Below are 13,469 nucleotides of genomic sequence, written 5' to 3'. Positions count from 1 at the left end.
CTGCCAGGCTTTGGTATCAGGATGATGTTGGCCTCACAAAATGAGTTAGGGGGGATTCCCTCTTTTTCTATTGATTGGAATAGTTTCAGAAGGAATGGTACCAGCTCCTCCTTGTACCTCTGGTAGAATTCAGCTGTGAATCCGTCTGGTCCTGTACTTTTTTTGGTTGGTAGGCTGTTAATTTTTGCCTCAATGTCAGAGCCTGCCATTGGTCTATTCAGGGATTCAATTTCTTCCTGGTTTAGTCTTGGGCGATTGTAAGTGTCCGGGAAATTATCCATTTCTTCTAGGTTTCCTAGTTTATTTGCGTAGAGGTGTTTATAGTATTCTCTGATGGTAGTTTGTATTTCTGTGGGGTCGGTGGTGATATCCCCTTTATCACTTTTTATTGCATCTATTTGATCCTTCTCTCTTTTCTTCTTTATTAGTCTTGCTAGCGGTCTATCAATTTTGTTGATCTTTTAAAAAAAAAACCAGCTCCTGGATTCATTGATTTTTTGGAGAGTTTTTTGTGTCTCTATCTCCTTCAGTTCTGCTCTGATCTTAGTTATTTCTAGCCTTCTGCTAGCTTTTGAGTGTGTTTACTCTTGCTTCTCTAGTTCTTTTAATTGTGATGTTAGGGTGTCCATTTTAGATCTTTCCTGCTTTCTCTTGTGGGCATTTAGTGCTATAAATTTCCCTCTACACACTGCTTTAAATGTGTGCCAGAGATTCTGGTATGTTATATCTTTGTTCTCATTGGTTTCAAAGAACATCTTTATTTCTGCCTTCATTTTGTTATGTACCCAGTAGTCATTCAGGAGCAGGTTGTTCAGTTTGCATATAGTTGAGTGGTTTTGATTAAGTTTCTTAGTCTTGCATTCTAGTTTGATTGCACTGTGGTCTGAGAAAGAGTTTGTTATAATTTCTGTTCTTTTACATTTGCTGAGGAGTGCTTTACTACCAACTATGTGGTCAATTTTGGAATAAGTGTGATGTGGTGCTGAGAAGAATGTATATTCTGTTGATTTGGGGTGGAGAGTTCTGTAGATGTCTATTAGGTCCACTTGGTGCAGAGTTGAGTTCAATTCCTGGATATCCTTGTTAACTTTCTGTCTCGTTGATCTGTCTAATGTTGACAGTGGGGTGTTAAAGTCTCCCATTTCTATTGTATGGGAGTCTAAGTCTCTTTGTAAGTCTCTAAGGACTTGCTTTATGAATCTGGGTGCTCCTGTATTGGGTGTATATATATTTAGGATAGTTAGATCTTCCTGATGAATTGATTCCTTTACCATTATGTAATGGCCTTCTTTGTCTCTTTTCATCTTTGATGGTTTAAAGTCTGTTTTATCAGAGACTAGGATTGCAACCCCTGCTTTTTTTTGTTTTCCATGTGCTTGGTAGATCTTCTTCTATCCCTTCATTTTGAGCCTATATGTGTCTCTGCATGTGAGATGGGTCTCCTAAATACAGCAAACTGATGGGTCTTTACTCTTTATCCAATTTGCCAGTCTGTGTCTTTTAATTGGACCATTTAGTCCATTGACATTTAAGGTTAATATTGTTATGTGTGAACTTGACCCTGTCATTATGATATTAGCTGGTTATTTTGCTTGCTAGTTGATGTAGTTTCTTCCTAGCATCGATGGACTTCAGATTTTGGCATGTTTTTGCAATGGCTGGTGCCTGTTGTTCCTTTCCATGTTTAGTGCTTCCTTCAGGATCTCTTGTAGGGCAGGCCTGGTGGTGACAAAATCTCTAAGCATTTGTTTGTCTGTAAAGGATTTTATTTCTCCTTCACTGATGAAACTTAGTTTGGCTGGTTATGAAATTCTGGGTTGAAAATTCTTTTCTTTAAGAATGTTGAATGTTGGCCCCCACTCTCTTCTGGCTTGTAGAGATTCTGCTGAGAGATCTGCTGCTAGTCTGATAGGCTTCCCTTTGTTGGTAACCCAACCTTTCTCTCTGACTGCCCTTAACATTTTTTCCTTCATTTCAACTTTGGTGAATCTGACAATTATGTGTCTTAGAATTGCTCTTCTCGAGGAGTATCTTTGTGGCATTCTCTGTATTTCCTGAATTTGAATGTTGGCCTGCCTTACTAGGTTGGGAAAGTTCTCCTGGATGATATCCTGCAGAGTGTTTTCCAACTTCGTTCCATTTTCCCCGTCACTTTCAGGCACACCAATCAGATGTAGATTTGGTCTTTTCACATAATCCCATATTTCTTGGAGGCTTTGTTCATTTCCTTTTACCCTTTTTTCTCTACACTTCTCTTCTCGCTTCATTTCATTCATTTGATCTTCAGTCACTGATACTGTTTCTTCCAGTTGATCGAGTCGGTTACTGAGGCTTGTGCATTTGTCACGTAGTTCTTGTGTCGTGGTTTTCATCTCTGTAAGTTCTTTTAAGGTCTTCTCTGCATTGATTATTCTAGTTATCCGTTCATTCATTCTTTTTTCAAGGTTTTTAGTTTCTTTGCGCTGGGTATGTAGTTCGTCCTTTAGCTCTGAGAAGTTTGATTGACTGAAGCCTTCTCTCAACTTGTCAGAGTCATTCTCCGTCCAGCTTTGTTCCGTTGCTGGTGATGAGCTGCGTTCCTTTGGAGGGGGAGATGTGCTCTGATTTTTTGAATTTCCAGCTTTTCTCACTGCTTTTTCCCCATCTCTGTGGTTTTATCTGCCTTTGGTCTTTGATGATGGTGACGTACTGATGGGGTTTTGGTGTGGGTGTCCTTTCTGTTTGTTAGTTTTCCTTCTAACAGTCAGGATCCTCAGCTGTAGGTCTGTTGGAGTTTGCTTGAGGTCCACTACAGACCCTGTTTGCCTGGGTATCAGCAGTGGAGACTGCAGAAGATAGAATACTGCTGAACAGCAAGTGTTGCTGTCTGATTCTTGCTCTGGAAGGTTCGTCTCAGGGGTGTACCCAGCTGTGTGAGGTGTGAGGTGTCGGTCTGCACCTAGTGGGGGATGTCTCCCACTTAGGCTACTCAGGGGTCAGGGACCCACTTGAGCAGACAGTCTGTCCGTTCTCAGATCTCAATCTCCATGCTGGGAGACCCACTGCTCTCTTCAGACCTGTCAGACAGGGACTTTTACATCTGCAGAGGTTTCTACTGCTTTTTGTTTAGCTATGCTGTGTCCCCAGAGGTGGAGTCTACAGAGGCAGGCAGGCCTCCTTGAGCTGAGGTGGGCTCCACGCAATTCGAGCTTCCCGAGCTTCCTGGTGGCTTTGTTTACCTACTTAAGCCTCAGCAATGGCGGGTGCCCCTCCCCTAGCCTCGCTGCCGCCTTGCAGTTAGATCTCAGACTGCTGTGCTAGCAATGAGGTAGGCTCCGTGGGTGTGGGACCCTCCGGGCCAGGTGTGGGATATAATCTCCTGGTGTGCCGTTTGCTAAGACCCTTGGTAAAGTGCAGTATTAGCGTGGGAGTTACCCGATTTTCCAGGTGTCATGTGTCTCAATTTCCATTGGCTAGGAAAAGGAATTCCCTTCCCCCTTGCACTTCCCAGATGAGGTGATGCCTCGCCCTGTTTCAGTTCTCGCCAGTCGGGCTGCATCAGTGGACCAGTGCCAACTGTCCAACACGCCCCAGTGAGATGAACCCGGTACCTCAGTTGAAAATGCAGAAATCACCCATCTTCTGTCTTGTTCATGCTGGGAGCTGGAGGCTGGAGCTGTTCCTATTCGGTCATCTTGGGGCGCCCCTTGTTCCAGGTATCTTTTTAATGTATTAACTCATTTGATTCTCACAACAACCCTCTAAGAGGAAATGGAGGAACAGAGAGATTAAGTAACTTGCCTAAAGGTTTTACTAGATGGCTCTATTTGCAGCCATCACTTGAGAATCTATTAGGTCTAGAGTGTGAGGTAGCCAGACTCTGTGCCTGTAGTCCCATAGTCCCAGGTACTCAGGAGGCTGAGGTGGGAGGATCACTTGAGCCTAGGAGTTTGAATCCAGCCTGGACAACACAGTGAGACCCTGTCTCTAAAAAAGAAAAAAGAGGACGAGGTTGCCATCTCTTTCTGTCCCTGTTTCCAGGTGGGGTTGAAATGTGATGATTAGATTTAATAAAGATCTCTACATGTGATACAGTTATAAAAGAATGAAATGTCTGCAGACAGAGCTCACAGTTTAGGGGCCTCTGAAGTTCTAGATGAAGAATACCCAGGCATCCATGAAGTGTCCTGTCCCTGAAGTGTATGTGGAGTAGTTGGCAGGTCACTGGTGCTGGGTCTGGAGCTGAGCATTGGACTCTGCTGCTTACCAGCTCTTTGATTCTGGACAAGTCATTGCCTTCAGTAAGCCTCATGTTCCTCAGCTAGAAATGGAAATACTACTCTAAGTTTACATGCTAAGCTTAGTACCTGGCACATTGTGCATGCTTTCACATTATGGATAATTTGAATGAACATTTGTGTCTGAATCCCATAAAAGTTGCCACCTAGACTCTCTTGCCACCCAGACTCTCTTATTTCTTTAGCAAGAGTCTCGAGTCTTTATCCCATGCCTGTGTACTGTTTTTTTTTGTTTGTTTGTTTGTTTGTTTTTTTACTAGAAATTTCAGAGAGGTCTTCTAAAATGCAATGGTCAAGAAACTCATGTTTCTGGGTACTTTGTCTTCCAAATAATCATTGAGGATTGTGTCTTGCCTGGAACTTAGTTTATGGGGAGGGGTTTTTCACCTGTGAGTTTTCACATGGGTGACCACAGAGGGGACATATAGGCTACCTGGCTGTCTTACATAATGATCTCTGGACATTCATTCCATGACCTCTGCTTTGTAGGATCTTAGTGCACACATGCTTTTGTGGATACTGCTTCAAACACCATGGTTGGGGAGTGAGTCTGTGGTTTTTGCTAGAGGCTGATGCCCTTCCCTGATGCAGCCTTCTTTTGGCAGCGTGATCTGTTTGTGTTCTTCATTTCAAGGTTTTTCATTGTTCCTTAGTTCTGCTGCTGGCCGTAGTTGAGAAATTATACTTGGATATCAATTAGGGCATCCAAAATGTGACTTTATCCTGGAGCAGGGCAAGGAGAGTTTAGTGATCTGCTTGCTTTATCATTTAACCTTTACATCTGCCAAGCAATAGTGTGCATTTCCTGTGCAAAGATCTCGTAGCCCATCTATTCAGCACTACGAGCCAGGTGCCGCTCTAGGCCCTGGAGATGGAGCAGTGAACAAACAAACAGAAATTCCTGCCTCAGGGAGTGAGAAAGAAAATACGTACTAGATTGTGAGGGATGCTATGGAGAAAAATGAAGCCAGAAAGGGGATGGAGGAGGACAGAAATAGCAGTTATGTGTTCAATAATGTGGTCAGCAAAAGATCCCTGAGAAACCTACAAAGATGGGAGGGATTGAGGGAGCAGAGAGCAAACCATGGGCCTGAGAGCAGGAGGCATCTCATAGGGGGCAGGTGGCCAGTGTGGCTGAAGCAGATGCAGGGGAGGGAAGGGGACCATGAGGTCACAGGGAGTGATGGTGCATGAGTGCTAGGCTACGAAAGATCTGTTAGTGGTTTTACAGCATGACTGACAGTAGCTGCATGGATGTGGTGAACCCCTTTTCTGAGAACTCTATTGCCTTCAGTTTCGTTATTGGCCCTTGAGTTCTTTCTCAGTTGTAGATCAAGCGTCCTCCCATTTCTAGGGGTCGTGGCCTTTTCCATGGGTTTTGAGTGAGAGGTGTCATGGTGCTGAACTTGGTTTTATTGCTTTTGTTTCTTCAAACTCTAGGAGCCTCTTCTTAGATTGTTGTCTGAAACTTTTATCACTGTCAGTGACAAATATGAAGCGCCCAGAAGGTAATAATGATGAGAACTATTTATTAAAAACTTATGTGCAAGTAACCACTTGCTTTGGGTCTAAATGCATCCACGTGTCAGCTCTCTTGATACAGAGCAACTCCATGAGCTAGAACTCCCATTTTGTGGGGAAAGAAACCAAGGCACAAAAACATTAAATGAATTGTCCAATTTTATGTGGCTTGCCAGTGTGGGATGAGGATTCGAATCTGGGTAGCTGGATTCCACAGTTGATGCTGTGACTTCTGCGCTGAGAGGAGCTTTCTGGTGAAGCTCCACAGCTCTCTGTCCACAGGACTAAGCAGAAATGAAGTTATTCTCATATTTTTTTGAAATCCAAGTAATCATTGCACAGAGATGCCTGTTAAAATAGAGAAATATGTTTTAGTGCTATTTTTATAGGAAGAATGGTCCCAGAGTAGAGATCTCTTAGCAGGCATGTGGAGTGTGTTCAAGCCAGGGGATTCTTCTCTACTTTTGCAGGTAGGAAGGAATTTAGGCCTCTTGGGCCCAGAAGCTGTTCTTCTGCCCCCTACCTTTCCTCCTGTCAGGGTGGAGGCTACCCCCAGCCCCGACAGGAGACATCACCACTTCCTCTTCTTCACCTGCCAGTGACTCATTGTTGCCAAAAATAAAGCATCAACTTGAGACATGATTTTTTTTTATTCCTTGTTTCAGAGACTGAGCATTTATGATGACTGAATGGTTGTATGCAAGTCATGAGAATCACATGGCAGGACCTAGCACCAGCATGCACTAGCTTGGGCTGGGGTTTCTAATTAGTCTGAGTGAAGCTTTGACATGAATTTGTGTCTTGTCAGACTCCTGTTAACTTCAACTCCTGATGGCATTAGGTTCAAGAGTCCAAAGAAGAGACCCAGAGCCAGGAAATGAGATACGGGGTTTTATTTGTGAGAACTTACATGCAGGAACAGTCCAATGGTGGCAGGCTGGATAGGAGAACTGCAACCTCTTGCAAAAAGCATGCAGTTTATAGAGCACTTTCACTTAACTCTGTCACCCAGGCTGGAGTGCAGTGGCACAATCTTGGCTCACTGCAAGCTCCGCCTCCCGGATTCATGCCATTCTCCTGCCTCAGCCTCCTGAGTAGCTGGGACTACAGGCGCCCGCCACCGCACCTGGCTAATTTTTTGTATTTTTAGTAGAGACAGGGTTTCACTGTGGTCTCGATCTCCTGACCTCGTGATCCACCTGTCTCGGCCTCTCAAAGTGCTGGGATTACAGGTGTGAGCCACCGCGCCCGGTCAGCTCTCATTTCTTAAGTTATTGCTATTAGGTACATCTACCATACTGACCTTCCCCCACCTACAGGAGCTGGGAACATTCTTTATGCTCTTTGGGGAATGGGAGGTTGCCTTTTTTGAAGTTGATGAGAAAACAATTTTGCAAAACTTACTCCTCTTCCCAGCCTTTGTCCTCTCTTTAGTTCCTTTATAATTAGGCGTCTTCCCATAGCACATGGCGATCTTTTTGTCTTCCCTTTTTGACATGACTGTGGTTTCTAGGAAACTCTGAACGTTTGAAACTCTTGCATACCTTGTGCTCTCTCATGGTTCTCTGCCATGAATGTGTGAACCCAAGCAGTTCTGGTTGCAGGGCTCTTAATACTTCTACCCACACTCATGGTGACAGGGAAACCCCTCAGCTTCATGACACCGTTAGGAAGGACAAAGTCTTCAATATAGGTAGCCATATTTTGAACGATGGAATATTTAACATGGAGAATCAGTGGTTCAAGGGCAGGAGGGAGATGGAAGGGTAGTTGCCTTTTTGGTCCTGCTGCTTCTTGTAAAGTTGTGTTCTTTGGTCACTCTGGTATAATTATTGTACACATATATATGCATATGCTGACATGGGCAAGGGGAAAGGATGGGGAAACTAAAGGTAGGAGATCCTCCCCTCAAAATGAGCTCACTTGACTCTTGAACTTGTTTTCTCATCAACTTCATAAAAGGCATCTTCCCCACCCCCACAAAGAGCGTGAAGAATGTTCCCAGCTCCTGTAAGTGGGGGAATTGCGGTGGATTGGTTGGGGGAAGGTCAGTGCAGCAGTGCAGCCAGAGTGGGATGGCAGCTGCTATTTTACATTTGGAAGGAAGTGGACCCAGTTCTGGAATGAACATAAATGTTGACATTCAATTTCTCTCACCAAAGTAAAGTGGAGAATCTTAGATCTATTCTGAAAGAGATAAGCATGATGTGTTGCTAAGGCTATTTGCATGTAGACACTGATGAAGAAGGTGTGAAAATTGTTTCTGTGGTATGTATATTCTAGTTAATTAAAAAAAAATTAATCAGCCTTTTAAGGGAAAGGAGCTTGTTGAGTTATTCATCAAATAGCTACTTTGGGTGATAGAAGCTTGGTTTAAAAAAGAAAAAAAAGAAGATCAGGGTCAACCAGAAATGGTGCCTCAGGATGCAAAAGTATGTACTGGACTACAAATCCTTTTCTGTTGGATTTGCCCCATGTGTCTCTGACTCTCCCCTTAGTGCCCTCCTGCCCTGATTCTGTTGTTCTTGGCACCTGCATCCGTGATGGTCAGGAAGTTTAGGTCTTCATTGTAGAGTCCAGGGACTGAATTGAGCCCCAGAGGTTATCTCATGAAGCCCCACCTGGAGAGATTGGTTAGTCAAACCCAGAACCACCATCCACATCTTGCTGCTGTCCTAGGGTTGGTTTTTTTGGAGGCAGAGTCTCGCTCTGTCACCCAGGCTGAAGTGCAGTGGAGCCATGTTGGCTCACTGCAACCTCCATCTCAGGGGTTCAAGCCATTCTCATGCCTCAGCCTCCTGAGTAGCTGGGATTACAGGCATGCACCACCATGCTCAGCTAATTTTTGTATTTTTTGGTAGAGATGGGGCTTCACCATGTTGGCCAGGCTGATCTCGAACTGCTGACCTCAAGTGATCCACCTGGCTCCGCCTCCCAAAGTGCTGGGATTACAGGTGGGGAACCACTGCACCCGGCCTCTAGGGTTGTTTGGCTTATTTTTGCATTGATCTTGGGCTAATTCCAGATTAATTTCTTGTCTCAAAGACTGACATCCTTTGCACAATAAATGAAAGAATGAATTTTATTCCATGTATACTTACTACAGTGTATAGTATGTGGGGGAGCCGGTGAGATCTTGAACAAGGATTTTATTTTATGCTTCTTTTGCAAAAGGAACACTTTATAGCACCACATAGTATGTTCCATCAGCCTGCTTAATTGGGCTCGACAATTGGGTTTTGGTTCTTAAACAGTTTTGTAACCCTCCTAATTAAAATCCAGTGTATGCTGTTACGTCTTTTAAATTGATGGCTGTGACTCATGGGGTTGAGATGGCCTAATTAATTTTCAGCCCTTAATGAATTCTAACTCTCTTCACCTTTGTTTCCCTCAGTACAAAAGTCATTGAGGTGCAGGCAGCTAGCATTTAATGTGCCGTGAAAATGCATCGTCTCACTTTAAGAAAATTCCTTTATGACCACGTAATTGGACAGGTAAAATACTTCTGCTTTGTTTATTGAAGTGCTTGATGAAAGCCTGGGATTGAGATTCGTCTTAAGTCTCAAATCTTACTGAGTACTCTAGTTTGATAATTGATCTTTCCTACCTAAGGTACTTTTTGTTTCTTGTCATCATTTTATTTTTTTAAGGCCAGATCTCTCAATTTGGTATCATGCGAGGTCTTTCATGCCCTGTATAAGAGAACAAATCATTACCATTAGCACAGGGGCCAAGTTGTCACCAAGAAATAGCCATGCAGTAAATTGTTTACTACGTGACTGAAGTTTCACATAGATTTCTTTTAATTGTCACAACTTTGTGCGTATCTCACTTTTCAGATGAGATAACTGAGGTTTGCAAACATTAAACAGTCTGCCGTCTTTATGGCTGGTGTAGAGCAGGACTGGATTCAAATCCAGGTGTATCTCTTCCGAAGCCCTATGGAACCAACTTAATTCCCTACCCCTAGGAGAGCATTTGCCCTGTTTATTAGCTCCTTTGTTAAGGGAGAAAACAGGAAAAAAAAAAAAAAAAAAAAAAAAGGATGAATTTGTTTAGGTGATGACAGCAAGAACATTCAGAACTTAGGTGAATCCAGAACTTTTAAATTCAGTATGTCTGTTCATTTGGACAGTGAGTCTGTCCAAAAAGCTTCTTAGTGTTAGAAACTTCAAATTTGTTTTAAAAAAATCACGGAAGAATTTGTCCTAAAACATTAAGTCACTTATGACTTTAGAATTATTCTTGTAGATGGATGGATTATGGTGGTGTGATTTTAAATCCATTTTATTTTGTAGTGTGAGAAAAACAAATGAACTTTGTGAAAGAATTCTGTGCCCCACACTATAAATGCTTTGATAAACTGCAAAGTTTACCAGTAATCCTTGCATCGAAAGTTCTAGTGGGAAGAGTTGCCCCTTCGTAGATACAAAAGTGTCTTCTTGGATTGAATTGGGGATTTGGGGGAAGCCATTCACAGGACAGCCTGCTGTAAAAAATCAGGTGGGACATGATAGGTCCAACGCATCCTCCCACCCAGGAGGGCCTGACGCCATCCAGCCTGGGGTGCTGGAAACTTCACCTGTGAAGTTTCTCTCCTGCGGGAATAATTGAACCATCTATTTCCTTTTGTGATCGCTCTCTCCGTTCAAATACTGGATGCATCCAGGATGGAAGTGTGTATCTCTGTGGCAGGGAATTTGGGATGGAGGGAATCTAGTGAGATTGTTGGTGAATAGAGCAGTCTCTTTTTACCTCCCTTCTGAAAATGCAGTTAGCCTCCACTTGGCTGAGCTGTAGTAAAATTGTTGCTTTGTATACACACACATGCACACACACTGCCTCTCACACACACATGCACACACACACACTCAAACCAGTTATTTATCACTTAGGCCATGAGATTTTACATGATCTGAATTACTGAGTCTAGGTCCTGTGTCAGATTACTGGACATGCAGAGAAAGGAATAATCACAGCTGCTTGTTAGTGTTACTTTGATTGTGCACAGTATTTTTCATACTAATTGTACCGTGGGGGAAGCGTCGTCCAGTGCCTTTTGCTGTTCATTATCAAATCAATCTTTCCAAATGGCTGCATGCAACATTACACATACAGACACTAACCACGATGCTTCCTGTTCATGGGCATGACAAGCTGCAAATACAACTGGCTGACAGGAACGTCACGCATTACGTTTCTGGTTCTAGAAAGGCTAGACCAGTGCAGTGGAGGCATTGACATACGCAAAATATTCTGCTCTTCCCTTAGTTGGGTGTGTCTGAGTGCTTCTGTTTGGCTTTGGTGAAAGGAATCCTTTTGAAATGGGGCTCATCCAAAACAGGAAATAGTGTGAGCAGAATCTGTAAGTGGACTTTTCTTTTTTTTGAGCAAAATCTTGTGATTAAGACTTTTAACGAAAGCCTACCAGAATACTGCATAGCTCCTCTGAAAACTACCCTTTCTCTTCCTCTTGTTTTTAAATTACGGAACTAATATAACTGTATTATCAAAAATAGGAAAATTAGAGGGTTAAAAGAGTTCAAAATTTCTCCTTTTTTTAATGATAGAAGTACAGTCGTTCCTCCGCACCCGAGGGGGGTTTGTTCCAGGACCTCGCCAAACAAAAATTCCCGGATGCCTAAGAGCCTGATGTGAGATGTGATAGTATTTTGCATGTAACCTACACACATCCTCCCATATACTTTAAATCATCTCTAGATGTCCTTATAATACCGAATACAACATGAATGCTATGTAAATAGTTGTTCTACTGCGTTTTTATTTGTATTATTTTTGATTGTTGTTTTCTCCCCCACATATTTTCAATCTGTGGTTGATTGAATCCACCGATAAAGAACCCACAGAGAAGAAGGGCTGACTGTAAATATCTCATGGGCATGAAGGCTTCCAAGGGTGGGTGGGGAGGGCTGGGGAAATGCCTTTCAGCTGAGATAGATGTGTCTGGAGTACCTGGGAACACCTGCGGAGACCTGCAGTGTGAAAAGGAGAGAGGCTGGTCCCTTTCCTGCCCCCTCTTTCCCAGTCCTGCACTTCTGGCTGTAGCTCCTCCGGACTAGCTTCTTTCTCCCTCAGCGCCTCGTGCAGGGCTCCAGCTTGCTCTGGGCTCTGGGGACGTGGTCTCCTCCTCTCACTGCAGCCCTCCGTGAGGAACTGACTTCTGGCCCTTGTGCATTTCTGGTGCCTCAGCGTCCCAGCTGTGCCTCCTCTAACCCTGAAAGTAAGATACAGTCTTTTCATTTTCACCATCTAAGGTGACTTCTGTTCCCTGCCAGGACCTTGGCTGATACAGGTGATTCTTGAGGGAAGTAACAAGACCATTTGGAAGAGCCATGATGTGTGCTACAGAGAAAGAACACAGATTTGGGCTCTCAAAAGGTATCAAACTAGAGTTGACGCCATCCATATCTTTGAGTGTGCATGTATACGTGTGTATATATATGACATGTAAATGTCTATCAAAGGCTCAAAACAATGGCAGGTACCCTAATTAAGTTCAGGAAAAGTCTACTGGGTGTCTGTTTTGTGCTGGTCTCAGCCTCACACTGGGGTCAGGTTGGAGCAGGAATTCACAGAGAGGAATAAGATAGTTGCAGCTCCTGGAGCTTCCAGGCCAGAGGAATCGGAACATGGCAGATAGTTGGGATGGAATGTGATCATGCATAAAGGTGTTTATGAGGTTTAGAAAGAGCTGGTTCTGCAGCATGTCAGCAGCGAGTAAATATTAGTGTCTGTGTTTAATATTTCAGTTTAGGAGGTAAAAGAGTTGTTCCCCACCTCCCATCCTGAGCTAGTGTTTTCCTGTCTTCTGGGAAAGGAAGGAACTCCCGTGCATCAGAGGAACTTAGGTAGACCTGTCTGCAAGGTGACAAGTTTGTCCTTCCTTTTCAGGACTTGTAAGTACTTGCAGATGCCTTAGATTTTAAGAAAGGTGTGACTCCTGCTGGCCCCAAAACCTTCAGCTTTGTAACAGAGAGACTCAGGAGAGGCCAGGCCATTATCTCTCTCTCTCCTCCTGGTTCCTTTTTGTGTGAGAGACCCTTCTCTCCTAAAAAGAAAATCTTGGCCTCTGAGAGGCATTCTGTGTGATTGAGAAGGAGTCCTGCTGGGCCATTTGTTCAAGGTTAAAATTCTTATAGCCACTTAATGCGTGGCCCTTTTATGTTAGGGGAGCTTATTCTGTCAGCTAAAATTAGGTCTATATGGGATTAAACCATCAGCACTGGGGATGCAGTTTTCCCCCAGGTGTGGCCACACCAGGCCCTTGTGGCATTTTTGTTTTCTAATTTAGGGCTTGGTGAGAAATGCAGCAGTCACAGGCTTGTCTCGCGACTAAAACCACTTTGTAGAATTTCACAGGCAAGTCACAGTCCATAACCTAATTCTTAGCGTCTTTCTCCCCAAGATCTCCAGGACTTTTCAGAATCCTCACATCCCCTCAGTTCTTCCTCTGTATCCCCTGGTCTCACCCAACCCCGCTCCGGCTGACCAGTCAAATGCCTTTTCCTCCTGGGTTACTCTTGGACACTTCTGTGACCACCACCCTGAAAACCCTCCCTTGAGCGCACAGCCCGACACCTTCAAATCCTCATCTTACTGCGTCCATGGTGTCATTTGTTTCTTTCAATGACTCCCAGCTTTGTCCAGCTT

General features: G+C 43.7%; 1 protein-coding gene across 4 annotated transcripts in view; it reads left to right on the top strand.

Annotated features, from left to right (window-relative positions):
- TMEM163 (transmembrane protein 163) overlaps nt 1-13,469 on the top strand; it is a 260,775-nt gene that overhangs the window by 125,598 nt on the left and 121,708 nt on the right. The window contains exon 1 of one of the 4 annotated variants that reach the window (XM_074008921.1): nt 11,829-12,039. The exons of 2 other annotated variants lie outside the window; for them this stretch is intronic. Coding sequence is in view for 1 of the 2 variants with exons in the window: in XM_074008920.1 (XP_073865021.1) it covers nt 12,152-12,197 (46 nt within the window). In the remaining variant the exon portion in view is untranslated. Of the gene's footprint in view, nt 1-11,828; nt 12,198-13,469 lie in introns of those variants that run through there. One more of the 4 variants, XM_074008920.1, reaches the window with a different exon arrangement.

The sequence above is a fragment of the Macaca fascicularis genome, chromosome 12, assembly GCF_037993035.2.
Source record: "Macaca fascicularis isolate 582-1 chromosome 12, T2T-MFA8v1.1".
In the NCBI taxonomy this organism is placed as follows: Eukaryota; Metazoa; Chordata; class Mammalia; order Primates; family Cercopithecidae; genus Macaca; species Macaca fascicularis.
This window is presented reverse-complemented; position numbering and strand designations above follow the sequence as displayed.